General features: G+C 48.0%; 12 protein-coding genes across 12 annotated transcripts, besides 2 other annotated features; all 12 read right to left on the bottom strand.

The window, feature by feature from the left end:
• Positions 1-209: 209 nt before the first annotated feature.
• On the bottom strand, positions 210-2,222 carry Tb10.70.4970 (hypothetical protein, conserved; the record flags this gene model as incomplete). Its single annotated transcript, XM_817429.1, has 1 exon — positions 210-2,222. The coding sequence occupies one exon, from the start codon at positions 2,220-2,222 to the stop codon at positions 210-212; it is 2,013 nt and encodes a 670-aa protein (XP_822522.1).
• A 457-nt stretch (positions 2,223-2,679) lies between these two features.
• Positions 2,680-4,407, bottom strand: Tb10.70.4980 (hypothetical protein, conserved; the record flags this gene model as incomplete). The annotated part of the gene is made up of 1 exon (XM_817428.1): positions 2,680-4,407. One exon carries the CDS (start codon positions 4,405-4,407, stop codon positions 2,680-2,682), a length of 1,728 nt encoding a protein of 575 aa, XP_822521.1.
• Positions 4,408-4,858: 451 nt separating this feature from the next.
• Tb10.70.4990 (hypothetical protein, conserved) lies at positions 4,859-5,224 on the bottom strand (the record flags this gene model as incomplete). The annotated part of the gene is made up of 1 exon (XM_817427.1): positions 4,859-5,224. The coding sequence occupies one exon, from the start codon at positions 5,222-5,224 to the stop codon at positions 4,859-4,861; it is 366 nt and encodes a 121-aa protein (XP_822520.1).
• A 942-nt stretch (positions 5,225-6,166) lies between these two features.
• On the bottom strand, positions 6,167-6,733 carry Tb10.70.5000 (hypothetical protein, conserved; the record flags this gene model as incomplete). The annotated part of the gene is made up of 1 exon (XM_817426.1): positions 6,167-6,733. The coding sequence occupies one exon, from the start codon at positions 6,731-6,733 to the stop codon at positions 6,167-6,169; it is 567 nt and encodes a 188-aa protein (XP_822519.1).
• A 1,130-nt stretch (positions 6,734-7,863) lies between these two features.
• Positions 7,864-11,391, bottom strand: Tb10.70.5010 (hypothetical protein, conserved; the record flags this gene model as incomplete). The annotated part of the gene is made up of 1 exon (XM_817425.1): positions 7,864-11,391. The coding sequence occupies one exon, from the start codon at positions 11,389-11,391 to the stop codon at positions 7,864-7,866; it is 3,528 nt and encodes a 1,175-aa protein (XP_822518.1).
• An 873-nt stretch (positions 11,392-12,264) lies between these two features.
• On the bottom strand, positions 12,265-14,487 carry Tb10.70.5020 (hypothetical protein, conserved; the record flags this gene model as incomplete). Its single annotated transcript, XM_817424.1, has 1 exon — positions 12,265-14,487. One exon carries the CDS (start codon positions 14,485-14,487, stop codon positions 12,265-12,267), a length of 2,223 nt encoding a protein of 740 aa, XP_822517.1.
• A 687-nt stretch (positions 14,488-15,174) lies between these two features.
• Tb10.70.5030 (hypothetical protein, conserved) lies at positions 15,175-16,008 on the bottom strand (the record flags this gene model as incomplete). The annotated part of the gene is made up of 1 exon (XM_817423.1): positions 15,175-16,008. The coding sequence occupies one exon, from the start codon at positions 16,006-16,008 to the stop codon at positions 15,175-15,177; it is 834 nt and encodes a 277-aa protein (XP_822516.1).
• A 1,214-nt stretch (positions 16,009-17,222) lies between these two features.
• Positions 17,223-17,801, bottom strand: Tb10.70.5050 (hypothetical protein, conserved; the record flags this gene model as incomplete). The annotated part of the gene is made up of 1 exon (XM_817422.1): positions 17,223-17,801. One exon carries the CDS (start codon positions 17,799-17,801, stop codon positions 17,223-17,225), a length of 579 nt encoding a protein of 192 aa, XP_822515.1.
• A 156-nt stretch (positions 17,802-17,957) lies between these two features.
• Positions 17,958-17,978: a sequence feature (AT_rich).
• A 1,327-nt stretch (positions 17,979-19,305) lies between these two features.
• Positions 19,306-20,760, bottom strand: Tb10.70.5060 (hypothetical protein, conserved; the record flags this gene model as incomplete). The annotated part of the gene is made up of 1 exon (XM_817421.1): positions 19,306-20,760. One exon carries the CDS (start codon positions 20,758-20,760, stop codon positions 19,306-19,308), a length of 1,455 nt encoding a protein of 484 aa, XP_822514.1.
• A 37-nt stretch (positions 20,761-20,797) lies between these two features.
• Positions 20,798-20,817: a microsatellite.
• A 512-nt stretch (positions 20,818-21,329) lies between these two features.
• Positions 21,330-23,084, bottom strand: Tb10.70.5070 (hypothetical protein, conserved; the record flags this gene model as incomplete). The annotated part of the gene is made up of 1 exon (XM_817420.1): positions 21,330-23,084. The coding sequence occupies one exon, from the start codon at positions 23,082-23,084 to the stop codon at positions 21,330-21,332; it is 1,755 nt and encodes a 584-aa protein (XP_822513.1).
• Positions 23,085-23,466: 382 nt separating this feature from the next.
• On the bottom strand, positions 23,467-25,902 carry Tb10.70.5080 (hypothetical protein, conserved; the record flags this gene model as incomplete). Its single annotated transcript, XM_817419.1, has 1 exon — positions 23,467-25,902. The coding sequence occupies one exon, from the start codon at positions 25,900-25,902 to the stop codon at positions 23,467-23,469; it is 2,436 nt and encodes an 811-aa protein (XP_822512.1).
• A 283-nt stretch (positions 25,903-26,185) lies between these two features.
• Positions 26,186-27,070, bottom strand: Tb10.70.5090 (hypothetical protein, conserved; the record flags this gene model as incomplete). Its single annotated transcript, XM_817418.1, has 1 exon — positions 26,186-27,070. One exon carries the CDS (start codon positions 27,068-27,070, stop codon positions 26,186-26,188), a length of 885 nt encoding a protein of 294 aa, XP_822511.1.
• Between the last annotated feature and the right edge of the window lie 192 nt (positions 27,071-27,262).

Raw genomic sequence — 27,262 nt, 5'->3', positions numbered from 1 at the left:
AGATAAGCGCATTAAACAAAAAAGACGTTAAATACGCACAGAATATTTGATAAACAAGGAGGTAGAGTTCACACAGAGGGAATGAAAAAGGGAATGAGGGAAGGTGAGGAGGTGTAGAAGAAGGGCCTTTCAGGGGGAGCGGAAGGAAATTTAAAAAACAAAAACCTCCTTCACCCTTCACTTACTTTTTCGCTTTTCCACCCATTGGTTCACCACACCCTCGACTTGCTGCTACGGGGTTGCTGTAAAGATAACTCACACTCACGAGCCATCACACCCACCGCAACACTCACAGCACAAAGTAGCATCTGGTGCTTCGGCACGTGCGGAGAGAATAGAAGCAGCAACTCCTGAAGATGACTACACAACGCCGTGGCATTTCCACTGGAAAGGGAAACATTGTTAACGCACTCATCCCTTGATCCAAACTGTTGCACAAGAGACGTAAGCAAATTAGGAGTAGGTTTCATAACAACCACGTTGACCTCCTCTGTGTTCAAAACAAGCAGTTGTTCATTCTGGTTTGTGCGAAGAGCAAGCTCGTAACGTAGCCTCACAAGTAAGCGTAGTTGGCGCTTCTTCAACCGAGGATCCAACTTCATAGCAGGTGAAGGCTCACTATATATGACGTTTGATGGTTGCTTAAGGATCAATGCAAACCACTGCAATCCATATGGGTGCACAGGTACCGGGGGTAATTGAAGCGAAGAGGGTGCGTGTGAAGCAGACGGAAGACATTCAGGATATTGCTGTTCTGCCCTTGTAAGCAGCCTACTAATTTTCTCGTGCACCTCCTGTTGACGCTGCGCTACTACGTTTGGTAGGGCGAGTGAAAGCGGTATGTTTTCTCTAGCCTCCAACTCATCGATTAGCGGAGTGAATGATGTTTGCAACATCTGAGCTATGCAATGCGCCTGCATCGAAAGGGGCGCAAAAGCCAGTTGGCTACTCGCAACTTGTACTAACAAGAGCTCACTGCGCTTCGTCTCGGCAAATGGCTCCTTTGCAGTCGGTTTTTCTACCCCATGATGGTCGTCTTTTGCCACATATCCACTCTCGCTAGAGTCCAACTCGTTTACCATAGCACCCATATCAGTACAGTAGCACCACAAATAGCCGGTGTCATTGTACCGCGGGAGGCAAAGCGGGGCCCATATCTCACCCACTTGCGAAAGAGGAAGGCAGCGGACAAAGTTTAACAGGATAAGAGTGTCGTCTATGTGCAGAGATACCTTGCCATCAGCTAAACCAACCATGCAGACGACACGACCCCTGAAGAAAAAAAAACTAAACAAGTGGCAATCAGCCGCCACACCTCCTTCACTGCTGATATCTCCCTTGCTAAAACCACTGCGATAGTGCTGAGTTAGAATAGATGTCAAATGACATCTGCTTGCGACAGACAATGGTGAAGCAGCGAGGCAGCGAAACATATAACACTCCTCCCTGCTATTTCGTTTTATTAGTTGCCGCAGTACACCCCCATCGGTAGACGAAACCAGACGACGAAGATCGTACGATGGGCATCTCGAAAGTATGTCGTTGACGTTGGGTACTAAGCTTAGCAATTGGTAATGAAGTTGTTTCAGTTGACGTCTGCAACTGTATGGTGACTCTCCACCACGAGTTACCAGAACATAGTAAAGTCCACCATCCACGTGAAAGTAAATAGTCAGATCAGCAGCATTGATCCAATGCAACGTCCCTCCATCCTGCTTCTGCTGTGCCATAGTGATAAGTACCTGAAACACACCGAATAGTTCACTGATTGTGTTCTCATTACCGTAACGGGAAAAGATGGGTTTTCCTGCACTCGTCAGAATAAACACGTGCTTTGTGTGTTTGAGGAGGAAGTTTTCATCTGCATCCCAACATTCAGATTGCTTTTTACCTTCGTCACCGCCGGTGACATAAGGTTTCGAGGCAGGATGGGAAGACGACGGCTTTCCGTCGTCTGTGCGGTTTAGTCCTGCAGGCGGAAAGATGTCCAACGCTGAGGGTCGGCGAGTTGCAAGAGACTCAGTCTCCGCATTTAAGGGAGAAACAGCGATGTCATAGCCGATATTAGTGTCGCCTAATTCGCTGTCCACAGTCCTTGTCAAGTGGACGGTTGAGGAATTCAACGGTGCTGGTGTGACACCGCTGCCGACAGATAAAGTCGGACTGGGACCAGGACGACCGTCTGCACTGCCAGTGTCAAGAGTTTCTCCTAAGTTCATCATTGCACATATAAAACTCCCGTTTTTTTTTGTTTAAACCAAAGTTCTTCGAATAGATGAATTTATATGTATAATATATGTATACGCTAAAGGATGTTTTTTTTTTTCGTTTTCCTCCTTACTTAAGTTGTATGCTTTTCCTTCCTGGTCTTTTCTCTCTTTTGCCCTTGGATAAGGCACGCCTTCTTGCTAGCACGTATATATATATATATGTGAAAGATAAAGGAGGAAGGGAAGACTAACTGGAATGTGAGATGCGGCGGCATAGGCCACGCTAAGAGTGATGACTGGTAGGGAAAAGTTACCAACCACTAAACGTAGGGAAGAAACGCTCCTGCGATCGAGACGCCTACTTTTACTTACCAATTTGTATTTGCATTCGCGTGTCTGTAGCATATGTAGAGGCATAAGCGGATCTCGTTCGCACAAACGTTCCCTCAACAGATTCCCAACTCGACAATTACAACATAGTTCCATCATCGCCAAAGCTCGGCACGGAAAACCACTTCGGTGGGTACCATGCACCGCGCGTAAACACAAAATAGAACATCACTTCGTACAAAAACCATTGATAATAAACTGCGTTCAAAAACCCGCGGACGTCAGCCCAAGCCAAGTTGTCCCAAATGTGGTTATTGGTCAGCGAAAGAGGAGCATCTGTGATAGTGGGGAAACTCAAATTATCCCTCCAGTCACCGTATGTCATCTCAGGCCACATCGCACGCCAAGTTGTCATAACGATATGAAACGATGAGTAGCCGTCGTAACGCGCAAAGCGAGACCGTACGGCAGCGTTTGACATCTCACCCGTCCCATGAGCACCGTGCAAAAGCTGTTGTTGTACGTTGTGACTTACCACCGGCACCTGAGCAAAAACGGCCCCGTAGCTTTTCACCGTGGGCAATGCCGCACAATCGCCGATAGCAAATATATTCGCGTGGTTGACATGCTGCAAAGTGTGAGGATTCACTTCGGCAAATCCTTCGGCAGCTTCCGATCGGCTCAGTCCACTCTTACGAATAAATTCTGGCGCAACAAGCGGTAAGTCCAGCAGAAGCAACTGGTAATTAACCACCTGTTTTTGTTGCGTTTGGTAGTTGTACAATGTGGCTTCGCTGCGACGGGGGTCCAGGTGCGTGATATACGTGCACGGCATGAAGTTTACACTACGTTGCTTCCAGAAGTCCATAACCCTTTCGTTAACCTCGATTGGAAGAGCATCACTAGGACCGCGGTCCGCAGTCACTGCCATGTACGGACAAAATTTTTGCTTGTTGAAGAAGAAGAGGTAGCGCCACACGGTATTTACAGTACCGATAAACGTACCATCGTGTTGTCTCGATACGTAGCGCATCGTCGAAATTGAACGAACCCCAGTCGCGCCCTCCGCAAACGACGTCGGCGGCACCTTAACGTGTAGCACCGTTCCCTTGTAGAGATGCACCAAGCAGTCACGCGTAATACCAGGGTTCACAGCAATACGGTAACGATCCACTTGCTCTCCTGTTAGGAACTTCTGAAGGGGTCCGAGACTCCGTGCGGCACCGCAAGCAAGGACTAAAACGTCGTACGGGTAGCGATGCTCATTGACCGGAGGCAGCGACGCCCCAAGAAGCCATGAGGGTAGGCCCATAGGCCAAGTTAACACATTCTTCGACGGTTGCTCGCTCGTTTCCGCCCTCGCCGTTACGGTAAGTGCCTCCTGATCCTCACGCACGACAACCTCGTTTTTAGTGGTATCAACACGTAGCACCTCACCACGGACGAGGGCGGCCTCACGTGTCACATTCCACGTGGCTGGGGAGCGAAGGAAATCGACACCGCCTGTTGTGTTTAGATCGTAACTTCGGTGGCCAACGTGGGCAAGAGGAACCACAGCGTGAAACACATGCTTCTTTTCCCGCTCAATTACCGTGACGTGAACATCCGGACACGCACTTGTGATACTGGCAGCCAAGGCACAGCCAGCGGCGCCAGCACCGACGATGACAACTCGTTTCCCATTCCTATGCTGAAGCAACACCCCATCCGGCCTCCGCTGCCTCTCACGCACCTTTTCAAGTGTGAAATACGAAGCAACAGCAGTTGTGACGAAAGCGGCTACGCCAGTAGCCGCGATAAAGCGTCGCGACTTTTGGACAGCAAAGGGGCTTTCCTTCACCTTCACCGGTTGTTTGGGAAGGTACATAAATTTTTGTAGCCAGCCCGCATACAATTTTGTCCCCTTTACTTGCCGTCTTAGTTAAAATCTGTATTTACATCAAAGCACGCACATTTATTTGTTTGTTTTTACATGTAACGAAGACGAAAGAGAGCGTGTAGAGGAGGAATATTTACAAAACCCAGTCTCCCCTCGTCACAGAACGAAGTCAGTACCACCGGATCGCACAAGGAACATACTTTCGATACTGCCACCCGCTCACATTTCATTTCTGTGCTCGGCAGACCGTTTTGCACCCTTGTCTCCACCCTCTCTAAATAGCCACTCACACACACTCTGTGGAGTAACTGCACATCATTCACCACCGAAAAAGTATGTAGAGTGGAAATTAGGTGGTGAACCACCTCCAGTCTTGCTCAAAGTTAAACATAAACAGTAACACTCGCTATGTGCGAGAAGGTGTGTGGGCACCTGACTTCTAGGCCGGAAGTACAATGGTTAATCCACGCTTTTCACGTAACATGGCAGCACGCCCTTCGGCTTCAGGATTTTCCTCCGCTAACGCCGCTCGTAGGTCAGCTGTAGAGAAAAACTCTAATAACACTTTCACTGGATCTTCTGATCGTTCCATAATAAGTTTTCGCATGGCATATCGCATAATAGCATCAATCTCCGGATGCTCTCGTAGGTACCTGGCGTGCGCTACCTTCTCCGCCGTCATGTTCCGCCGCAGCTTTACCATCTCCTCGGGCGCGAGAATCAATGTAGCGGCTTCCGTCAGTGTTGGGATATCGGGGTTGTTACTGGCGTAAACTGTAGTGATCTCATTTTCCTTTTGCTCCATTTGTCGGTTTCTGGTTTTTTCTTGACACTACAACCGCGCCCCACAAGCCTTTCCGAACTGTGGCTACTACCTACCCTCTTTTCCGGGGGTTATCGCCGCGGAGTGCACACGGAACGGAATACAAATAGATGAATGAAGGATGGGTAAGAAAAGAATGAAAATCATTTAACAAGATGGTATTTAGAACAAGCTGTAAAAAAAAAATCTCACTTTAAAAAGGAGTAGAGAAAAGATATAAAATAAATCAATATACTGTTCGTTTAGGAAGAAAAAAAATGAATGAATAAAAGGGAGAAAAACGGTGGAATGATACTCCCCCCACCTTTGCCTTCGTCACGGTTCCGCTGGGTTTGCAACGCACTGGCCCGTGGTGCTAGTGCTTGCAACGGATCCAAAACGGCTCTTCACGAGGCGGGAAGGGCCGGTAAACAAAATCATGAAATGAAAAGAACCAAAAGCCCAAGGGTGCAGTGAAAGGAAAGGAAAGGAGCAGAGAGGAGAAGCTACAAATTACCGGGACTACAAATGCACATCCTCGAATGAAAACAAACGCGAGTGTGACAGTAGCTAACAGAGTGGTAGAGTAGTACTTTAATCTATTGTCTATTGACACCTTCCGGAGGGGGGGGGGGTCCTATCCACAGAGCCACAACTCACTGACCCATGAATTGCCGAAGTCAGACACTGAGGATTGGAGCAAACTCGATGGAAAAAAGAGTTAAGGGACGCTACCGGTGCAGAGAGGGAACTGGGGAGGGAAGAATGGTTGAAACCATGTTCCATTGATTAAAGGAAACTCGCAGCGTTGAAGCAGCGGGGGAAAAAACATATGCTTTCGCCAGTGCTTTGCTTCATTTCCACCTCCTTTCGGCTCTTCGTCCTTTCCCCTCCTTTTTACTGCAGATTCACATCCCCTAAACAATCAGGAACTGCATCAGCGTCTCACCACAGGGACGTGGGTTTATAGCTCTGCGCGTGCATTGCGCGTCCGGTTCTTCGCGGCCCCTGCGGATCCTCACCGAATATAAAACTGGGCATACGCTGCTGCGCGCTTTGTGGACAACGTGCCTTCGCTCGCCGCAGGGTATCTTCATCTATGCATGTTGTAGACTGCTCTTGGTGCTTCGCGGACCCAGGCCGCACCACATGACGCAACGGAGCGCGCACCCCAACGGGTGGGGGGTCGGGATACTCATTGCATGAAAGGTTCATTTGATCTTGTCTGTTCCGTCTCATGGCCTCTACCCCACCACGGCCCAGTAAGGTCCTCCGCTGCTGGGGCGTTGGATCCTGTGTGTCCAATGCAAACGGTGCAACTGAAGGACTAAACCCACCTACACGCCTTTTCCCAGTTCCTGTACGGTGTGGTAATTGTTCTTGCTGTTGGACGTTTTGTGTCGGAGCGCCACTACCGTCTCCTGTGGAATGAAAAGATGTGTCCACCATCTGGCTAGAACCTTCGTGGAACGCGCAAGCACTTCCATTGTGGTTGTTTGTATCCCTTTTCATAGCGGCTCCGTCTGCAGCACAACTATTTCAAACAATGTATGGATATATTTATATGAATACGTATGTGTTCGTAAGTATCTTTAGTCTTCTTCCTATAATACTACGTTAGCAACTAACGGGAGCGCGTTGGAAGAGAAGTTGGGAGAAGTGTGATGAGCAACCGTTTTCCTTCCCCATACATATATATATATATAATCTTTTGAAGTCACCTTTTCCCCCTGACTTGCTGTAACCCTTGGCAACAAAAAAAAAGAGGTAGTGGAAAACTCAATTGTTTTCAATTTTTTGTAATTTCATACACACAAAATAAAATGAGGAGAATTATGAGACAAGGAGACAGTCATCCCTTTTCCACTGGTTTTCTTAAATCCTCCCTTTACACTTTCTTTTTAGAATAAAGGGGTTTCAAACCACAGGTTCAAGTATTTTCTACTTGCTCACTTCTTCTCGTTACCGTTCTTTCATCCTTTTCTTTTCTTGACATGACTGCCTCCACTATCCATGTAGATACAAGAACACAAATACACGCAGTCCTCCTTCTTCTTTCCCCCTCCTCACTCCACCCCTTCACTCCCGCAATCATTTACTTCCAGCTCTATAGATTTACACGCTGATTCACGACATTGCCACCCGCTTCCTCCTCTCTTTTCCCACAATATATTCGATCAATCAATCAAACGCTCACACTCATTCGTACTTGTGAACTCCAACTTACTTTGGTGGGCGCACACGAAGTTAAAAACATATGACGAGGCAGGCGGCACCATTTAAAGTTACTGAACAAACACAGACATGATGAAGGAAGATTTTTTAAAAAAAAAGGGACCAATAAAATAAAGCAAGAAGGAAAAGTAATGAGAACACCAGTACAGAAAAAATAGTAGTTAATAATGGGGGGAAGTAGGGCGGAGCCCTTAAGGAAGGAGCGAAAACGAGGGATAACACAGAAAGACTTCTTACATTAAAAAAAAAAAGAAACAAAAATGAAGAAAACAAGAGAACGAGACAGCTCAACAGTGAGAAAAAAAGGGATATGAAGAATGGGGGAACAGAGGGCAACTAAAGCAACACAAATAGCGGTACAAGTAGTAGGGAAATGAAGGGGTGAGGAGAAAGGTGCTTTGGTATTACTAGCAGTGCTTCAACAGTAGTAAACTCTGCAACTGCTGCCGCAGCGGTTCCCTGTCACCTTCCACTTCTGAGAGACGGCCTTCGAGTGCACGATTCACCCTCAGCAAAGCTTCATTCTTCCTTGCCTCAGCATCCAATTGGCACTGCTGAAGTCGCTCCGCCTCTTGCATCTCCGCTACTCGCTGCTGCTGCACCTGTAGGCGGCTGCGGAGCAGCGCCAGCTCCCTATTCAGCCCCTCCACGCGCTCCTCAGCCATCTCCCGTCGATCCTGCTCATCCGATAACGCACTCTGCAAGAGCTGATAGGCAGACTGCGCATCGCGCAACACAGATTGCAACGACTCAACATTTGCGTTAGCACGCTGCACACGCGCTGTTTCCTCGTTCAGTTTCACCTGCAACGCTGTGTTGGATGCGGCTAACTGCTCACGTAAGTTCTGCAACGCATGCTCGGCCTTTCCTTCAGAACTACGCGTTTTCTGCTGCTCTTGTTCCAGCCATTGGATCTTTTGTTGGTGCTCCGCCTGCACACTTTCCACTTCGAGGCGTAGTCTATGACCTTCGTCACGAGCTGCTTGCAGCTGCTGCCGCACATTACGCAGTAGTTCTTGCAGCTCTTGCACCTGATGTTGGTGCCGCGTTCCCTGTTCCGCATGCTGCTCTTTAGCAATGCCACAAGCATCTTGAAGCTCGCGGACCGTATGCCGCCACTGAAGGCGTTCTGTTTCCAACTCGCGTTGTTTTTCGGTCAGCCGTCCCTCCAGTCGCTTCACCTGAGCTGAGAGCTCACAGCAGCGTGAAGCCTCCTTCTCATACTTTCCCTGCAGTATGTCGAGAGCCTGATGTGCAGACTGAATTTTTGTTTCTGCAACCTGAAGTTGGGCATTAAGATTTCCCTCCCCCTCCACCATAGAGAGAGCTGTGCGACGGATACGCTCCTCGCAGTTCGCCTGCACCTGACGATTAGCTTGCTTCAGCCTCTCTTCACACTGCTGAAGCTGAGATCCAGCTGCACGATACACGCGCTGAAACACGACTGTGCATGCGTCAACAAAAGCGTCAATAATCCCCTCAGTTACGGTTGTCCAAATAATATCGTTGGGAGAGACCTTCTCCTGCTGCGCCAGTGAGGTCGGTAACCTCAGCATAGACGCATTCTCGTCAGCAGATACCTCAATGTTATCCAAACTGACACTATGGTGAACAATGTCGCTACTTATCGTGTCTCCTTTCCGTGTCCAGTGTTCGTTGTGCGCGCCCATCAAGGGGTTAAAGGCACTATGCAACCGTTGAAGGGCCTCAAGTGGACCTGTGTATGGTTGCAACAGTTGCTGCACCACAGCTTCTGTCAAATCATTCAGAAAGCGCACCATTGCAGTAGACAAGGCAGCCGCAGTCTCACTATTTTGAAGGACCACGTAACCTGGGGCGGAGCACTCGTCCTCGAGTAATGGTGATCGCGCAGGAGAGCTGAATCGACTAGCATTCTTCTGGATCTGCTCCAGTTGAACTTGTTGGCGACTCCGAGGCTTTTTCAGCCCGTTTGCCATTCCAGGGAATGAGGAAATGGAAGAAGAATAGTGTGCCGCTGCAACACCTGACGCTTTTCGATTTGCCGCTCCTTCTTCCTTCGTTTGCATGGGCTCCACGCCTCCGTACAGGGTGAAGGCATGATGCGAAAGTGAGTTGAGGTGCCGGTGCTGTTGTTCTAAACAGTTGAAGAAACGCGTTGCTGCACGGCTGGCGCTGGCTTGCAGAAGAGATGTCACCCGCTCCCGATCCATTCCCAGTTGTGGTGGTGGACACCGGAGGCAGTCACGCACGCGGCGCTTCTGCTCGCTGAAAAGAACCGTCAGCTCATCCAACTGCGAGCGGACAGCGGCTAGTGAAGCGCCCAGTTGCTGAGAATTCTCCCGCTCCTGCTTCAACTCCATTTCCATATCCTCATAATTTTTCGAGATGCTTCCTCGCGCAACTCCCTGGTTTTTCGATGAATGAGCCGCCCCTTTCAGCTTCGTCACCTCCATACTCAATTCACGAATTTGCTGATTAAGGGTAGCGATGTACAGCTCCTTCGTTTCAAGCGCCTTCGTTAGCTCACCAACGACCGAAATGGAGGCAGTTGCATGCTCTAGTTGCTCCTTGAGTCTGCCATTCTCAGCAGCGGTCCTCACCAGCTCTGCTGCACGGAGTTGCTGCTGCTGTAGCTCCTCCTCGTACTGCGCCACCAAACGTTGATAACTACTTTTACCATCAAGCAGTGCGTTTTCCAGCTGCTCTATTACTCCTACAAGTCGATGTTTCTCAGATTCGAAGTCGTTGACTAGCTCCTGAAGTTGCTGCTTTTGATGATCCGACATTTGCACTTCCAATGGCTTCGACGGACTGTTGTAAGTGGCGGGCACCGCGGTTCCATCGCGATAACGGCTCAGCTCGGCCCGAAGCGATCGTGTTTCCTCCTCAAGGGAGCGCAGCTCCTCTCCATGCTGTTCTCTAAGCAACAACAACTGTGCGGAGTGCTGGCGCCGCACCTCTTCTAATTCGTGTTGCTTAGAGTTCACCGCATCCATGTGACGGTGGAAACCGGCCGCGTTCAGCTCTTCAGCTTGTCTGTCAAGTGCCTGGACGTCCTTTTGTAGTGCTACAAGCTCGCCTTGGAGTTGATCGTTTTCATGTCGTAGAGTAATAATTTTGTTCTCCGATTCCTGACACTTCCTTTCCGACTGCTCAACTTGGTGCTTTGCGTGTTGAAGTTGCTCATCCAGTAGGTGGACTGCGTTTGTTAGTTCATTTGTGCGCTGTATGGTTTGGTCCAAAGAATCTGCTAACCATTGCTCTAATAACACTACAGTTTCGGCTTCGTTCCCATCTGTAGGGATACTCGCTACACTCATGCGCGCTGTGGACGCCACAGATGAAGATGACCGTTTGTTGTTGCACACCTGCTCAACACGCTCAATTAGCTGCACTAACTGATTATGCAGAACGACGATTTGTGCTGCTGCAGGAAGACTCATAACGGAAAGTTTTGACTGCAAGCGCCGCCCCTCATCCTCAACATCATGTTGCATCGCCTTCAAATGGGATATTTCCTTTTCTCGCTCTTCCAAAAGCTGTTGCAACTCCTCAATATTCTCCCGTAAGTGGGACTCATGTTCCTGACCCATCGCAAGCGCATCATCACGCTCCTTCGCCAGCTGAGCGCACCGCAGCTGTAGCGCATCTATTCGACTAAGTACCTCTTGGCCGACGTCAATGCTTCGTTGCAACTCAGTTTCTTTTACCTGAACTATCGCAGAACTATGACGACACAATTGTTCATACTGCAACAGAGCTTGATAGGCGTCAGGGAATACATGACGTAGCTTTGACAATTCATCGGGCGAGAAACTTGCAAGTGGAGTAACCTGCTCATACTTCTTCGTATCTAACCGAGTGCCTTCCAGGTTACCTGCCACGGCATTACTTCCATCAACCACTGGCTCATTCACATCATCATGTGTGGTTCCAGTAGGTTGAGATATCATTCTATGCGACGCGAAACAGGACTGGGAAGGAAATGATAACTGGGAGAATTCCACCGTGCACGGACCGACGTAACGGTTATATCTATAACGCCAAAAGAGGGCGACCTCTATGAGAGCAATGTGCTGACAGGCCTATTCTATGGAGTCTTTTTCCGCTACAAGACCACTGCCATAACATAACAAAAAAAAGATAAACCGGGGTGAAAGTAATGAGTTAAACATGAGGGCGCGAAACAAAATATAGTTGCCCTGCTATTTCGTGACAAAATGCGTAAATGCTGAAATTAGGAAGTGAATATATGGGGATTGCAACAACAGCAACGTGTTTCCGCTCCCACCTTCGATGTTATTGCACAACCTACACGAATCCCCGAGCGCATTCATAAGCAAAATGAAAAAGGGAGGATGGCGGGTGTAAAGAAAAAAAAGCAATTTTTGCACCTTTTCGTGCGAGAGATCAAAGCCACTTTCCCCTCTGTGATACTTTCTCGCCGAACCACAGTAACAATTGGGCTTTTCACATTTAGGCGCCCACAGTTCACAGTGTTTCAAAAACAAACACGGCAAGTACCACAACCTTGATCAGCATTCTGGGGACGCGGGTTGTACATTGTATCCTATCCTCATATTTACTTTTCTTCCTGCTTCTTAATGCATTTCACAACTTTTTTTTCTTTTACCAATCCCCTTGGAGCTCAATTATCTGCAAATTCCCTTTGTATGTAACACATCCTTCTTCCGACCTATTTACTTCGACTCCAGCTCCTACCCGCACACCTCATTGAAGCTGCTGTATCTACAAACTCACTCCATTTATCATTCTATCCAGCTGCGGAACCATGACCAGCTGCCTTCCGCCGCGCAGTGAAAGCCCTAGTCACCCGGAAGTACCAACATGTCAACATTGGCTCCACCAGCGCCTGCGCTACCCATAATTTCCTTGATGTCACTGTCAAGTGCATTGCGGCAACGCGACCCCTCGTTGTGCAAGGTACGAAGCTTCGCCTCCAGTACGCGCTTCAGATTTCCAAACCATTCTACTTGCTGCACGTTTTGTTCATAATTCTCCTGGATGTCCCGCTGCTTCTGCTGCAGATCCCGTAATCGTATTTGTAGATCTTCAATGGCAGACTCGAAGGCTTTCTCTGCCATGACAGTGAGACCATGCTCCCTGCAGAGGTGGTACAGAAGCCATCCTTTGTTAGCGCACGCTTTGGCACAGTGCGCGCACTTGAGGGAACCCGAGCCTGAAACGACCCCCTCTTTTTCGGCGGCGTCCGCTGCCTCTGCACCCCGCCGAACAATTTCCGCAAAGTCCTTCTCGGCTTCTATACGATCCACGTGGGCTTTGAGAAGCAAGTGCTGCGCCTGCAGGCGGTGGTATACGGACTCATCAGTACTCGTCTCTTCATGAAGGGATTGCACCTCACGCTCGATCTTTGTGATATCCTCCATGAGCACGCTCTCCTGGTACTCGTACTGAGTCTTTTTCTCTGCCCATTCCTGATCCACCTCCGCTACTGTCTGACGAACGCTACGGAGCTCGTTAATGAGTGGTGCAAGTTTCGTCCGACGCTCTCGTATTGCCATAGTGAAGTCCTGCACGACACGGGAGAGCTCTTCCAGTGTCTTCCCCTTGAGTCCTTCGATAGCATCCTTTTCATGAGTGAGTTTGCTCAGTGTTTCCACTGTGCGGCTGTACCCTTGAAGTCCAAGTTTCCCCTCCAAGTCTCCAATTTCTGCATCCAGTGAAGTAAACTGAGACCTGAGGACATTTTCAGTAAAGTTTAAAACACCATACTCGACACGCTGCTCTGACAAATGAGTCCGCATCGACTCAGTTGCTGCTTTCTTGGCCAGTACCTGCTTTGAAAATTCACGGAAGTCATCATCTTTCAGCATGTGATGGGCCTCCCGGAGCTGCTCAATGCGGTTCTCACGCTCTCGTATATCATTAAGCGTTCGGCTGTTGTCGGCTTGAAGACCGGTAAGTTGCTCCATTACCTCCACCTTCCGTTTGGCCACGCGCTCTACCTGTTGTTTGATCGTCGCAATTGTACTCCCATCTTCACCTGGTTTCTGTCGCTCTTTCACTTGTTGGTGAAGTTTTTTAAGCGCCTCGTCAAGCTGTTGGTTCTCTGTGGTAAGAGCCTGCATATCTAATGGTTCGGATATGAGACGATCAAATTCAGCGTTCTCGCGTTGCTTCTGTTGCAATTCCTTCGGCAGTTGCTCCTCAATAATCATTTTGTTTGTTTGTATTTCGTCTCTCAGTCGGCGCACTATGACGTCTACACGCCCATCGGCGGCGTCTCGGCGGAGATTCTGAAGGCGGTTGTGCATTTCCGTGCTTCGCTGCCGTGATGATATAAGTTGTTGTTGCAACTCCACACCCTTTTCTGCAAGTCTCGATTCCTCCTCTAAGGCAGCACGAAGCGATTTGCAAGCATTCAACAATGCTTCCTTGTCGGGAACACCAGCGAGTTTCTTTTCCGCAACTTGAATATATCCCCTTAGGCGGTCACACTCCTCCTCCAGCACGGTGACTGCACGGCGGGCATCGGCGGGGTCCGCATGGGCTGTCCTCAAAGCGTCCACACGACGATGGGTGTTCACAAACATACCACGGAGATTCACGTACTGTTGATATAAGGCTCGCACATCCTCATCCTGTGCCAGCATCGCCTCTGGGATCTCCAAACGCTGGAGGAACCTGGCGAGGTAAACGCGCTTCTCATTCTGCTGCATATTGGAGAGAACCCAATACAGTGTTGGGTAAATAACTGTTGGCTCAGCTCGTGAAAAGCTGGTGGGGAAAGAGTCGGCGAGCATCGGTGGCACGCGGTAACCAAGTGTTTTGGTAAGGAACTCCAGCATTGACGCCGCTGCCTCATCCGTTGGCGCAACTCCCATATCTATTTGCTGAGCGGGCGAAAGCGTTCCAAATATATCAGCGAGAATTTGAAGTAGGTCAGTTCCCTGTATGGCATCAAACTCCACCAGTGAGTAGTGCCTTGAGAGTAGTTTGTTGACATTATCCACAATGTATTGTAAAACTTCTTCCTCAGATGGTTCTTTCGGAGGGTTTTGCCTCATTGTGCCACCTTGTCCTCCCGCGTGATCGTTGCCAAATGACTGGATGCTTGCGGAGGTTGAAGCCATGGTGTGGCCAAAGTTCATTCCCCCTGCAACACTCCCGGTGAAAGATATGACTCACCACCTCCCCCTCTCTATATGTATTTGTTTACCTGCTCACTCTTTGTCCTCCGTTTCACTCCTTTCTAATTGCCTTCTTGTCGTTGTGGTTTATATTTTCTTTCCACCTCCTTTCTCGCCCTTACTGGCCTTTCTTTTGTTTTCCGTGCAGCAAGCACACGACACACTAATTTCATCGGATAACACATAGTAGAAAGTGATACAGTAAAGAGTACAGTTGGTTAACATAGAAAATGGGGTCACAATAAGGCTCTACGGCAACACTATCGATCACAGTACCGCGCGGAAGTGGGGAAAAACACACGAACAATATTTATAAATCATTGACAGCGAGAATTTTTTTTCCAGCAATGGCGTCACATCAGTCTCCTCTTACACTAGGGAATCAAGCCCACACTCGGCGGAGCAGAAGAGACAAAATTTAAAAACAGTCGGTCTCCCTTGTCCTTAACCGCAACGGTACTTTCTTCAAAAACGCTCCACGTTGGTTGGCTATTTTCCACTTCCCAGTAGCAGGAGAAGAAGAGTGCCCAGAAGCTAAAAAAGTCAACTCACCCAACCAATCGCTCAACCACGTTTAAGCTGAAGTAAGCGGCACTCCAATTCATCGCGCGCTTGCGTTAGAGCCGGAAGCAAGAAACCTGAGGGGGTCCTTATTATACCGCCCTCAGGTACACCTGTAGGGTCAATCACGCTTCCTAATGTGGTGGTATCCACATCAACACCTAATGAGGTTCCTACATTCTCAGTGGTGGATACTGATGGAACTAATCCGCTTGGGTCCAGCAACCTCTGTTCATCGTATCCCTCAATGCTATATTCTGTTGCCACGTTCGTGAGATACTCAATACAGCGCGCATTCGATGGTGTGTTAAAGCCTAGACGCTCGATAATTTTCTGGTTCACAGAAAACTCTGCGTTGCTGACGCTCATTGCTACAAAATCTGCACCCAACTTTGCCTCGAAGCACTTGCTCACGTTCTGCAACTCTGGTACGACGTTGCCGAGTTGAGCTGCAGCCCAAAGCACCGATGTGATACTTTCCTTTAGTTCTGGTGGGCACAGTGCCAGCCCCTTCTTTCTGTTGTCACTGCTTCCACTCACACATTCATCGCTAATGTTTGTTATGAGGTGCACACGATTGGACAGGAGGTCAAGAAACAACGCGAGCACTTCGTAGCCCTCGATACTGACGTCGTCCCGTAAAACCTGCTCGACTCTCACGCGAGCCGATTCGTATTTCTGTAACGCAAGCAGCTCCGCCACCTGTCGCCGTTGAATTTTTATTCCGTTAACCAACTTGTTTTGCTGCATGCGTAACCGTGTAATTGCCATACGGAGGTTCGCCTTCAGTTTGTTGGGGTTGAATGCTGTGGACTTCTTGGACCAAAAACTGCTCATATCTTTTTTATCGACACAATTGTTTGACACACACTACCCTCTCCCAGTCAGTTAACGGGAGGCTGACGAGGGCCCCCAACACGCAAAAAAAAAAAAGGAAAATTAAAGGAAAAGATAAGGGACACCAAAACGGAGTTCGGGTTGGAGTACAACATATTACACCCGCTCATGCGCATACAAATACACAGCACTCGTTTGAAACTGCCCAGCGCATCACCATGCAAACGATATGCGCAACGCAAGGAAACACACACACGGGGAAGTACAAAAAGTATTCCATCACCACGGAGAAGCCCACCTCATAGCAGTTTACGACTGCATCAGATAATTAAACCTCACAGACCAAAAACCAATGGAATGTGCGGCGGCAAAAACGCAATAATAATAATAATAAGCTTAATCACGAGAATATCCCATTTTGGAAAAGCACGCCAGTACCGCTCGCACGTCACCAGTTCGATACAAACGCGACTTCACACGAGCGAGGCCGTGGAAATAATTCAGCATATCCAAGGCAACTAAATATAGCCTCTCCGATGCGATACGTGCGTTCTCCTAATATCACTCAAGGTAAAAAAAAAAAATACAATAGTAGTAATGTATAGTTGTAGATAAGGTGAAATAAGAAAAGGTTAGGTTAGAATCAGAGAGGCGATGCAATCCCTGAAGAAATAACATGTGCGAACGTAACATGCACATCGTGCTGAATAGAGAAAGGTGAAGAAGTCCCGTTTGCGGTTGGCTCCCCTAATGTCCGTATTGTTCATCATATATTTTCTCCTGCTTTTTCCGGCTATCCAAGCGTTATCCCACGGCATACTCCCCTTTCCATTCCTTTCGTATTTCGACTAACCTTTTTGGGGGAAAGCATGGTGAACAAGAAAATAAAAAAAGATTCGAAAATTAAGATCGAAAGTGATCATGAAGGCTAGAATCAGACGCACTAAAGAGACAAGATATAAGACGGACAAATGAACACGAGGGAAAACGTGCGTTTAAATATCAACTCAGTGTATAATACCCAGCGTACGGAAAAATAATTCACTTGATTCACAGCGTGCGGAGATTATTGTCCCACATCCCCCTTGGAAGTGCTTTCTGCTCCCCCTTTCAAAAGGATCATCTGAGTTGCTTCTAATTCGCCCGCTTGTTATTTTACTTTGAATAGTTTGTGGAGGCGTAATACGCCAATAAGATTGAATATGGGAATTTTCTTACGGTTCGAGAGGAGGCAGATCGTCATAATCGTCACTGTCGCTATGATTCGCTTTGTCAGCGCCGGGTCCGACTCCGTCCTCATCAGTGTGGTTTCCGCAATCCATGCAATCGTCTTCCCCGAGTCCCTTTTGTGTCATCATTCGCGACATCAAGTCGTTATAATCCATGCCAAGGCCACCGGTTTCATCCTCATCCTCATCTTCATCTCGCCATCGCGACCAGTCTACTTGAATATGGCTGTTCTTTGATTTGTCGCGAGTGAGGCGCAGCCATGAACGGGACTGAGCGAACTCCTCCTCGCCACTTTCAGTGAGTGGTGCCTTTTTTCTTAGTTGAATGTCAATTTGCCGCGGCTGCGCTGCATGGCGACTTTCTTCTGACACCACCTCACGAAACAATTCCACGTCACAACGATACTTTTCACCTCCTGCCTCAGCCTCAAAGTGAAGCACGCGCCCCTCCTTTATCTCCACCACAACGTTCGTGGCATCCTGTAGGGGAATAGTAATAAGCACCAACTCAGCTCGCTGCGCCCACAGGATATTGGGAAATATCGCGTCCGACTGATTCGTCATCAGAAGAGTTTGTTAGGCGACTGAATAGGTATGCAGATAATTAAGTTTGGTAAGAGGGAGAAAGCGGGGCACGCTTAAAACAAAATGTCTTAGCTTCGGAAGCGAAGATATTCCGCGTTCCCTTGCACTTGCTGATTAGTTGGTTGTTGCTTCAAGTTAAAAATATATATATATATACAACGGGAGAGAGCAATGTCCTTAGCAATTTTCCTTTTTCAGAGGTATAACAAGGGACTGCGAAATGAGGTGTTGCACTACGTCTCGTCATAAAATTAATAAAACAAAAAGAGACATACACATATCATATTCGGGAGACTAGAAGAAAAGAAAATGAAGAAGTAAAAACGTAAAATATATACTGCTCCCCTCACAAATATCATGTGGAGTCACGCCTTTTAATCCCCCTTCCGGGCTGTAGGTGTGGGTGTGTGGGGGGGGTGGAGGGGGGGGTGTCAAGCAACAGCTCCAACATGGTTAACTTATCGAGAGCGCAAACGGGAAGATAATCAAAATGATAATATTAGTGGAAATAACCCCCGAAGTGGATAATATTCCTAAATAAAGTGCTGACAGTGAAAACAAACTAAGGGAGGAAATAGTGAATGCCTACTGAAAATAAAGTGAGTGTCCCAGCAGCATATGCCACTTTCGGTTAGAACAGCCACGCGCTTCTCGCGTACAAACACGTACACGCAGTTTCAAACAAACATAGTGTCAAACCAGTAGGTTACAGAGAAAAAGGTAAACTACATAATGAAAAAAGGAGAAATAGTGGAGGGGAAGTAATAAAAAGAAGAGAAAACAAAATGAAAAAACAGTTGCCTCTCACTCACATGAACAGGATGGCACAAAACAGTGGCGCTGCAACAAAATCGTGATTCTCTACTACATAATATAAACACCCTTACAACAGTGTCCTCAAAATAAAGAAGGAGAGAGGTTAACATGTTGCAACCAAACATACAAAACAAAAAGTGAAACGGCATACATTGAATTAATGCACATACACCTTTTTACATGCTTGAGGTGTTTTGCCACCAGACAATAGCGATTTTAATTGCAGTAGAACGGCAGGTAGAACCACCAAATCCGAACCAACAGCAATTCCCTTCTCCCCCACCCCCTGAGGCCGGCAACAACCAGTTACCGATAAAGCTAATAGCTACGCACATATACCCACTGCTCACTCCCAGTAGCCCCCGCTGCCGATTACCACAACTTCTCCGTTACCGCACTGTTCTTTCAAGCCCCGCATACACAAACGCAAACAAACTTGTATAGGCAACGGGAAGGGGGGAGAAGCTTTCACTGCACAGAATGCAAACAGAATGGAAAAAGAGATTTTAAAAAACGGTCAGTGTTCACTCCGTGCCATAGAGTAAAGCAAAGATGTACAAATGCGCAAGTTTGTTTAAATACATGAAGGTCAGCACTGAGGGATGCAGAAAGATGTCGATCGATCAAGGAGAATCCGCCTGTACACAAGTAAAGGGGGAAATCTCCGTTACGCGCATCGAACACTGCGAGCTGCAAACCTTGTTTTGTATCCAGACAAATCCCCAAAAACAAATACCTCCGTAGAAAGGGGTGCCACCTCCAGTGTAAATACCTTCCCTAACTCGGGATCTTCTGAAACACTCGTATTCCCCAGCGTCTTCACTGTTTCTCCGTTCTCGAAGGATACAGTAACTGTGAATATGAAATCTGTCGTATCGTTGTAGAAGCCCCACCTCCTATCATTATCACCCACTAAGCGGAAAAGCAACCCATTACCACGATTTTTGAAGCAACGATACACCTTTTCCCATCGAAGCATAACTTTTGTGTCTGGTTGGCCATTTTGATAATCAGGATTCTCTTCAGGTTTCGGTCCCGTGGAACACTCCGCCGACAAGGATATTTGATACTGCTCTGGGTTTCCTTCCGTTATGAAAAGCTCTGTCGCGAGTGGCATCACCGTGATGGTACACACTGTGCCGCCCTCGACAGCTGGGTCCACTTCCACACGCGTGTTAGCGGCTGCCTTGTAGACGCTACCCGCCGCAAAACGTACTGTTGCCGTAACGTTGTAGTTTGTTGTGTCGTTGTAGAATGCCCATTTTTTTTCTTCTGGATCCACGAGCAGGAAGGCGAGACCGTTGCCGTTGTTGTTAAACCCGCGGAACACTTTGGTGCGTGGGTAGTCGATAACTGCCCTATCGGGTTGACCATTTTCGAAAGTAATCTCTGATGCGTCTAGCATATTTTCATCATACATGGATTTCGCCACGTACGACTGTTTGCTGAAACGCGGGTGCCCACGCAAGAAGGGAACAGTTTTCAGGGGCGGAACAACAATCTTATACAGTGCCACGCCAACCCCATCAGGAGGAGGAATAACCTGCGTATCCCCGAGTGGTTTTGCGGAATCTTTTTCGATTAGGGTGAGTTCCACTTCAACACTAAGCTCCCGACTATCATTGTAGAAGTTCCACACGCACTCATTACCTGGCCTTTCCACCTTTACGAGGCGAAACAACATCCCATTTGCGTTCTGCTTGAAGCAGCGATACACTCGGTCATATCCCACTGTGGGTGTACCATTGACAAATGTGACATCCTTCGCCAACTCTCCCTCACTGGCAAAATTGAGTAGGAAACTGGAAATGGTCCCTTCAACGAAGCGCTGCGTGTGACCCGGAAGAACCACAGTTGTAGCCCAGTAATCCCACTCTCCCTGCGTCATTTCCAGAGCCACATCAGTATCCGAAGTCACAACCGAGTCCGCATTAAACTTAACATATACGTTGAATACGGTTAACGGTGTATCGTTGTAGAATGCCCATCGACCCTTGTCGTCTTCGAGGCGGTACAACATCCCACTGTTAGTGGTTTTGAAACAACGGTAAACGCGTACATAGGGAAAGGAAGGGGAGCCACAATTAAATGTTACCTCTGCTTCGGGAACCAACTCCGTCATGAACCTTTATCGTAACACACTCGTACAAGAAATGTAAATATATATATATATATATATGCAGATACCTAATGCTTTTACGCACGTAAACCAGTGAACACGTTCGAATGCGTCTAATGCCGTTATGACCAACGGTATCCATCCAGTGGGAAGGGATCACACAAACAAATATAGAACAATTTAGGGGTACACGTAAGAAACGAGCACACAGAACACACGGATTAAGGGAATTAGAGGCATGTAACGAGCACATTAAGCGCAGTACTGTAAAAGAGAAAGAACAAGGGAAGATATTACTGCAAAGCAAATTAACACTCTTCTCTCTCCGTGTTTCCAGCCAATCAGTCAGGAGAAAAGCACTCGGTGAGTGTTTAAGTATTAAAAGGAAAAAAATATAGTAATCGGCAGACACGATAAGGAAATGGAAGAAACGCGATCTTCTCCCCATAACTCTCCCGAACTTTAAAAAAAAACATAGTTGAAACTAAGAGGCAACTGACTGAGCCCCTTTAGACGCCCAACAGAATACTAAGTACAAGGTAATGTACCTCAGCACGGTTACGATATCCTTTTCAAGTTTCTCGTGGAATTTTCTGACTGGTAGGAGCCATGCGTTCCCCCATGAGATAAGTAACCTCAGCAGAGAGCGCCCGCGTTTCACGTCGGAGCTGTACCCAGTAGTTCCATAGAGACAAAAGCTCTGCCTCCCGAGATTGCTTAACTTCCGTGAAAAGAGCCACAACATCACCCCAGGCCATCATGCCACCAGCATGGGGACGGGACGATAAGTGAGCAGCCAGGGCAGGTGCCACAGGTTCCCAAAGAGGCCGGCATTGCTGAAATTTTTCTTCACACCGCCTTGGTGATAGAGGAGTTGCTGCTTCATTGCATTCCAAGTTCGAAACCACGCGCACGCCGCCTGGGCCTTTGTTCGGTCCTGCTTTGATGGTGCACAGCGTCTCTCGATCTGCACAACTGAACGACGGTCCTGGCGAAGTCACAAATGAAGGGTCAAAATTCAGCAGAAATTTCTCGACAGCGGACACGTAGCGTTCGTATTGTTGCACATCCGCGGCAAGTAAGGGTGCCTCCGACTTGGACACGTTGGCGTCAGTCAAGCTGTGCATAAGGTATCGAAGGCAACGTAGCTGTCGGACAAGGAACGGGTACACCAAAACGGCGCATACGCTGACGACGTCACCGATGAAGTCGACAAAATCAAGCGGTTTTTCGCACTGTTGTCGAAGCTCCTCCACAACGGCAGTGCTAAGAGCTTCCACAACGGCAAGCGAAAACAGCACTAAATCACTTTTTCTGCACGTAATGCGTGTGAGGTCCTGATAACTCCGACATTGGCACTGCAATGCGCCACATGCGCGATCGTCATCCCTCCATTCGTCGAGTAGTGTGAACACCAGCGGAGATGTTTTATCGCACGAGGTAGCTGAGGCATAGGGTTTAACACCCCCTGCACAACGGGCAGGCACCGTTCGTGCATAGTAATAAAATCCTCTGCTTGAAGGGATACTACCTCCCTTGCCCGTATTTAGGGTCGTGAGTTCAGGTTCAGATTTATTTGACCTTCGACAGCTTACGCATAGTTCCATAACCTCCCGCCGCATAATCGCAAACTCTTCTTGGAGGCTCTGTACAACAAAACGCTGTAACGTACCACCAAGGGAAGAGAAAGAAGTAGAAAGAAGCTCCTCTGCATCTCGATATGAGCGAAGACCGCACAACATGAGAACCCCAGCGAAATGCAAGCACGCTGCTGGCCATGCTTCCCTTTGCGTCAAGGGACAAGCGCCATACGACCGTGTGTTGAGGGTACAGTCAGAGGGACACACAGCATTCGGAATTGGCATGAGTGGTAAACTCAACCGATGGCACTGTCCTGAAGCTGAAGACACCAACAATCGCACTACTGCAAGAAGTTCTTCGCGTAAATTCGGCGCCGCCATTTTCCATTGAGTTTGCCTGCTCGGTAACAGCTCCACATCTTCAGACTGCCACATATCGATAATCGCCTTCAACTCGGCCCTATCGGCTTCCATCATGGGGTAAACATCATTGCACCCACGATCCATTAGGAGCAAACTTTTTCCTAAACGGTGCGCAGACCAAAGGACCTCGTAACCGCCGACTCTGTCATTCTCTGTCGCCACTCCACCATTCATCACATCCCCAGTTTTATCACTTACACACATGGTTTGTACGCGTTGTAGGACACTCAAACATATAGAACCTCTTTTATGCGCTGAACCAGCGGAAACGAGGTTCAGTGACCGTTGGGGCTGAACAGTTAGTTCGACCTCCTCACCGACCATAACGTTGCGTTTCTACCAAAGTTAGGAAAGGGTTAGAGGCACATAAATACGCACCAAGAAAACATTTATTCGCAATACCTGAAGTGCCGTCGAATTCTACTTCGTGAGACACGTAACAAGGTGTAAATACTAAGCATGTCAAGATGATGCGCATGCGGGTGTGGGCATAGGTTAAAACAGAAACAGTAAAGCATTCCGTACATCTTCCGCACGGGTAAACCTTACTTGCTGGAGAGAGTGCAATGCTGCAGAGATTTCACTCAATGTACGGCCAATAGTTTTCAGCAAGAAGCGTCAGTGAGGTCAAATACTTTGGCAACATGAGGCCACCTCCCCCCTCATCAAACCAAAAAAGCGAAGGACCGAAGGCCGCCACACCGATTCAGTCAAAGTCCTTCAATTCAAATCGTGAAAGTTCGTTCATAAGGTCAACCTTCGCTGCCTCTGATTTCACAAGCTTCTCATCAATGTACCACTCCTGTTTCTCGAGTGGCGTCAGTGCCATCTTACGCATCCGACCACCTCTTCTTCTCATTTCTTTTGCAAACATTTTGTCAAAACTTCCCGACTCTCCCTGAGTTGCATCTCTCCCCCCAGCACCAAAGCGATCAACTCCAACAAGTTGCCTCGTCACAGGAACTAGCGGGTGACCAACAGCTAAAAAACTCGCTCCGTTTGGGGGTCCATTTGTACCAACGCTGTCAGCACACCCAAAGAATTCATCTTCCAGATATGAGAAAGATGGTGTCATTTCAGTCCAGTGGTGTGCCAACGGAGAACCACCGGCGGGAATATACTCCTCGTACTCAAAACTGTCCTCATACGCAATTGGCTCTGAAACTTTTTGCAGTACTGCACGTACACTGCAATCCTTATTATCATTATCTTCATTTGTCTTCTGTCTTGCTATCTTACGCATAACAATAAGGTCTATTGCTTGGTGATTGCTGTAGAAGTCCCTCACCTCCTGCTCCACACGCGAACGGTGCTGTGGAGAAACAAATGCTCTGATGAAAGCGGAGATACTCTTTTGTATATAATCCATGCGATTCAGAAGCGAAGACAATGAATGAGACCGTTTCAACACCAGTGTATAAGATCCCTCAAGAGTCATTGTCACAACATCGCTCAGAGGCACAAGAGGTGCCAAACCATCTGATCCACAACTTGTGCAATTCTTCCCCGCCGAAGAAGTGGACATGCGTTGAAGAATAGCTCTTGTGTCAAAATTACGTGGGAGTATAAAAGCCACGTAGCCATTGTCTTTAATAAGTGGTGCTACAAGTCTTCGTTGGTGGTTCAATTGTTGATGCGCATTTCGCCGACGCTCGCTATTATTTTCTTCGCCATTTGACGAGCCCAATAATCTTTGCAAAAATTCATTGAGTACAGATAAACGGCAATGAGGATGCCGACGACCGGCATCATATGCAAGCTGGTCTACAGATTCGTACAAATCGTGAAACAGGGGCCACGTGGGAAACAACAGTGGCAGAGGTGGGTGAAACAAGAGTAAGTCAAAGGGACCCGTTACCTCCGTTTCCGTTTTTAATCCATCCGAATCACTCGGCATGTGGTGGCACCGTGCCAGCCGACGCCGGTTCTCAGCAGCAGCAGAGTTTGTGCTTCCTTCTGGGCCTAGAGGAGGTGTCTTCGTTTGCCTTGCCTCATCAGGTAGATCCGGAAGGATGTCACAGCGAACGAACTGAACCGTTTTTCTTGAATACGAGGAGCTTCGTCGCTCTCTCAAGTGCTCACTTAAAGTTGCCTCTGCATTCCCTAGATGATGAGGCGACACATCAACACCAAGCACCTCCTGCGCACCAGCCTTCAGAAGAAGTTCTGTCATGTAGCCACTATGACAACCGCAGTCAAGGGCTGTAAAGCCAAGTCGATTACTATTACCAACAACCGTATGCCACGAAGGCGGTGAGAACTCCTCAGTGGCATACCACGCCCGCATTGCACTCTCCTTTGCAGCTGTTGAAAATAGCGAAGATGCACCATGAGCACCTTCCTTATCATCTATCTTCTCTTCCAACTTCGTCGGCTTTGCTCGCATCAGCCACTGCAGCAAGTGCACATAAGGCATTTGCTCCGCCCGTGAGGATGGGCAGTAGGTGTCGTGCCACGGATGCAGTCGGTAGCCGCAGCGGTACCATTCCTCCTCCGAAGGCCTTGCGCCCCACCGCACCCCCTTGTGGTACCGTACATATGATCCAACGAGCTGCAGCACTTCAACAAATGACACGAACTGGCCAGCCGACATGAGTGACGTCTCCATCCATTCCACAAAACCATCAACAATGGCAGTATCGCTCATTTGCAGCTCCTCATCACCCTTTAACAAAGAATCACTGGGACGTCGAAAGCAGCGCAACAGAAACTCTGTAAAATCATCTGTGTCTCTTACCACGTTGCGCGGCACAAGAATAGTCCTGTGAAGGAGATGTAGAAAGTAGTAGGCCTTGTCGTACAACTCAAGAAGGGAAGCCACGCCACTGACAGCATTCACGGTCAAAGATGGACCTCCGAAACTACCGTTGGTTGAGTAAGACAAACCACAACCGGGAATAGGGGAACTAACGAGCTCCTGAATCAAGTGGAAAGCGCGCTCTCTGCAATCTCGGATACTCCTGTACACAACTTGTTGGTTGTGATTTGCTGGCGATGACAACGCCGAAGAGGTAAGAGTCGACTGCCGCCTGTGTTCTGTGTAGTACGGAGAACACATACCATTGCCCCAACTGAAGCGCCTCAGCAACGGCAGCACCGAACTATTTTTCCCCCTTCCTGTAGGACTCGTTGCGATCCGCATCCCTACCACGAAGCAACTTCTCCTCACACACCACAGTAGTGACAAATGACGCTGTACAAAAAAAGATGTTGAAGAATAAATAACAATAAGACGACAAAAAAAAGGAACAAGTTAAATCAAACGTGTTTCCTCAAAAAGAGGACAGAGAAAGGAAAAACCGGCGAATACGTCGTCGCCATAGAAAATCATAATATTACGTCATTAACCGCAGGAAAACCAAGAAAAAAGAAGAAGAGTAGAGACATATGCTAAAAAAACAAGGAAGAGAAAAATGGACCCCGAATCAACGTCTTCGATTCTTCCTTTTACCTTTGGCAGACTTTTTACCATGACCCTTCCTCGAATGCTTTTTTATCTTTCTTATTTTTTCAAGCTCTTTCATCATGTAAACGCGCGACTTTGTCCGCGCTGGACCCTTCATCTCCTTCTTAAGTCGCAGCAGCTCCTCCTCAACAACAGAAGGAAGGTCAGAGAAATCATTCACAGGTAAAGAATTTGAACCACAGGTACCACTTCCTGCGCTATCCTTCCCACTCCCAAGAACTTTAACTTCCACCGTTACGAACTCGTCGTCAAGCCGACAACCGGCATCACCGATCGAAGATTCTGCCAACGCGCCACCACTCATTGTTGCAGGCATTGTGTGCACTGTTTTCTCTGCAGCAAGCAGCCGGCGCTGCTTTTGGGCATCGTTGATACCACGTGACTGAACCATCTCCTCGTTTCCCTCGTCCATATGTCCTTCATCATCATCTTCATTATCGGAACACCCCTCAACAGGTAGTCGGTAGGTAAAGTTCGGCAAAATGGGTACCGCTGCAAATTTGTTGTACGCCTGCCGTGCCTCCTCCCGTTGGGCACGACGTGTTCTCGCGTTATCACGCTTAGTTTTTTGCTTGGCTTCGACAAACGCCTTCACGCGCCGTTCATTCTTACGCTTATGCAAAGAGAGGTACTCACGGCGATCCTCTTCATCAAATGTTATTGCCTTCACCCTTTTTGTGACACTACCACTATTATTCTTGGGAATGTTTTTACCATTGATTCCCTTGGCAAACCGCTGCCGGTAATTCTCGTAACGGTCCACTTTGAATCCCTTCTTCTCACGCTTCTTCTTACCTCCACGCCCACCAGCATCACTGTCTTCAAGGGAGGTGCTCCTATTCATTGCGTCACACTAGGTTAAAGATGCACATTATTTGATCATGTTAATACAAAGATGAAAAAGAAAAGGAATGAAACCATTGTTGATGCATGCGCAGGGGGAAAAAAATGGAGGAGTTTTCTCACGTAATCATCTGTATGCTTTCCCACGGTGATAATGCTAATAAGGATTGCCGTATCCCACAACGGAACCGAG

Source organism: Trypanosoma brucei, chromosome 10 (assembly GCF_000002445.2).
Source record: "Trypanosoma brucei brucei TREU927 chromosome 10, whole genome shotgun sequence".
Taxonomy (NCBI): domain Eukaryota; phylum Euglenozoa; class Kinetoplastea; order Trypanosomatida; family Trypanosomatidae; genus Trypanosoma; species Trypanosoma brucei.
Note: the sequence above shows the minus strand (reverse complement) of the source record. Positions and strands in the feature narration are given on the sequence as shown.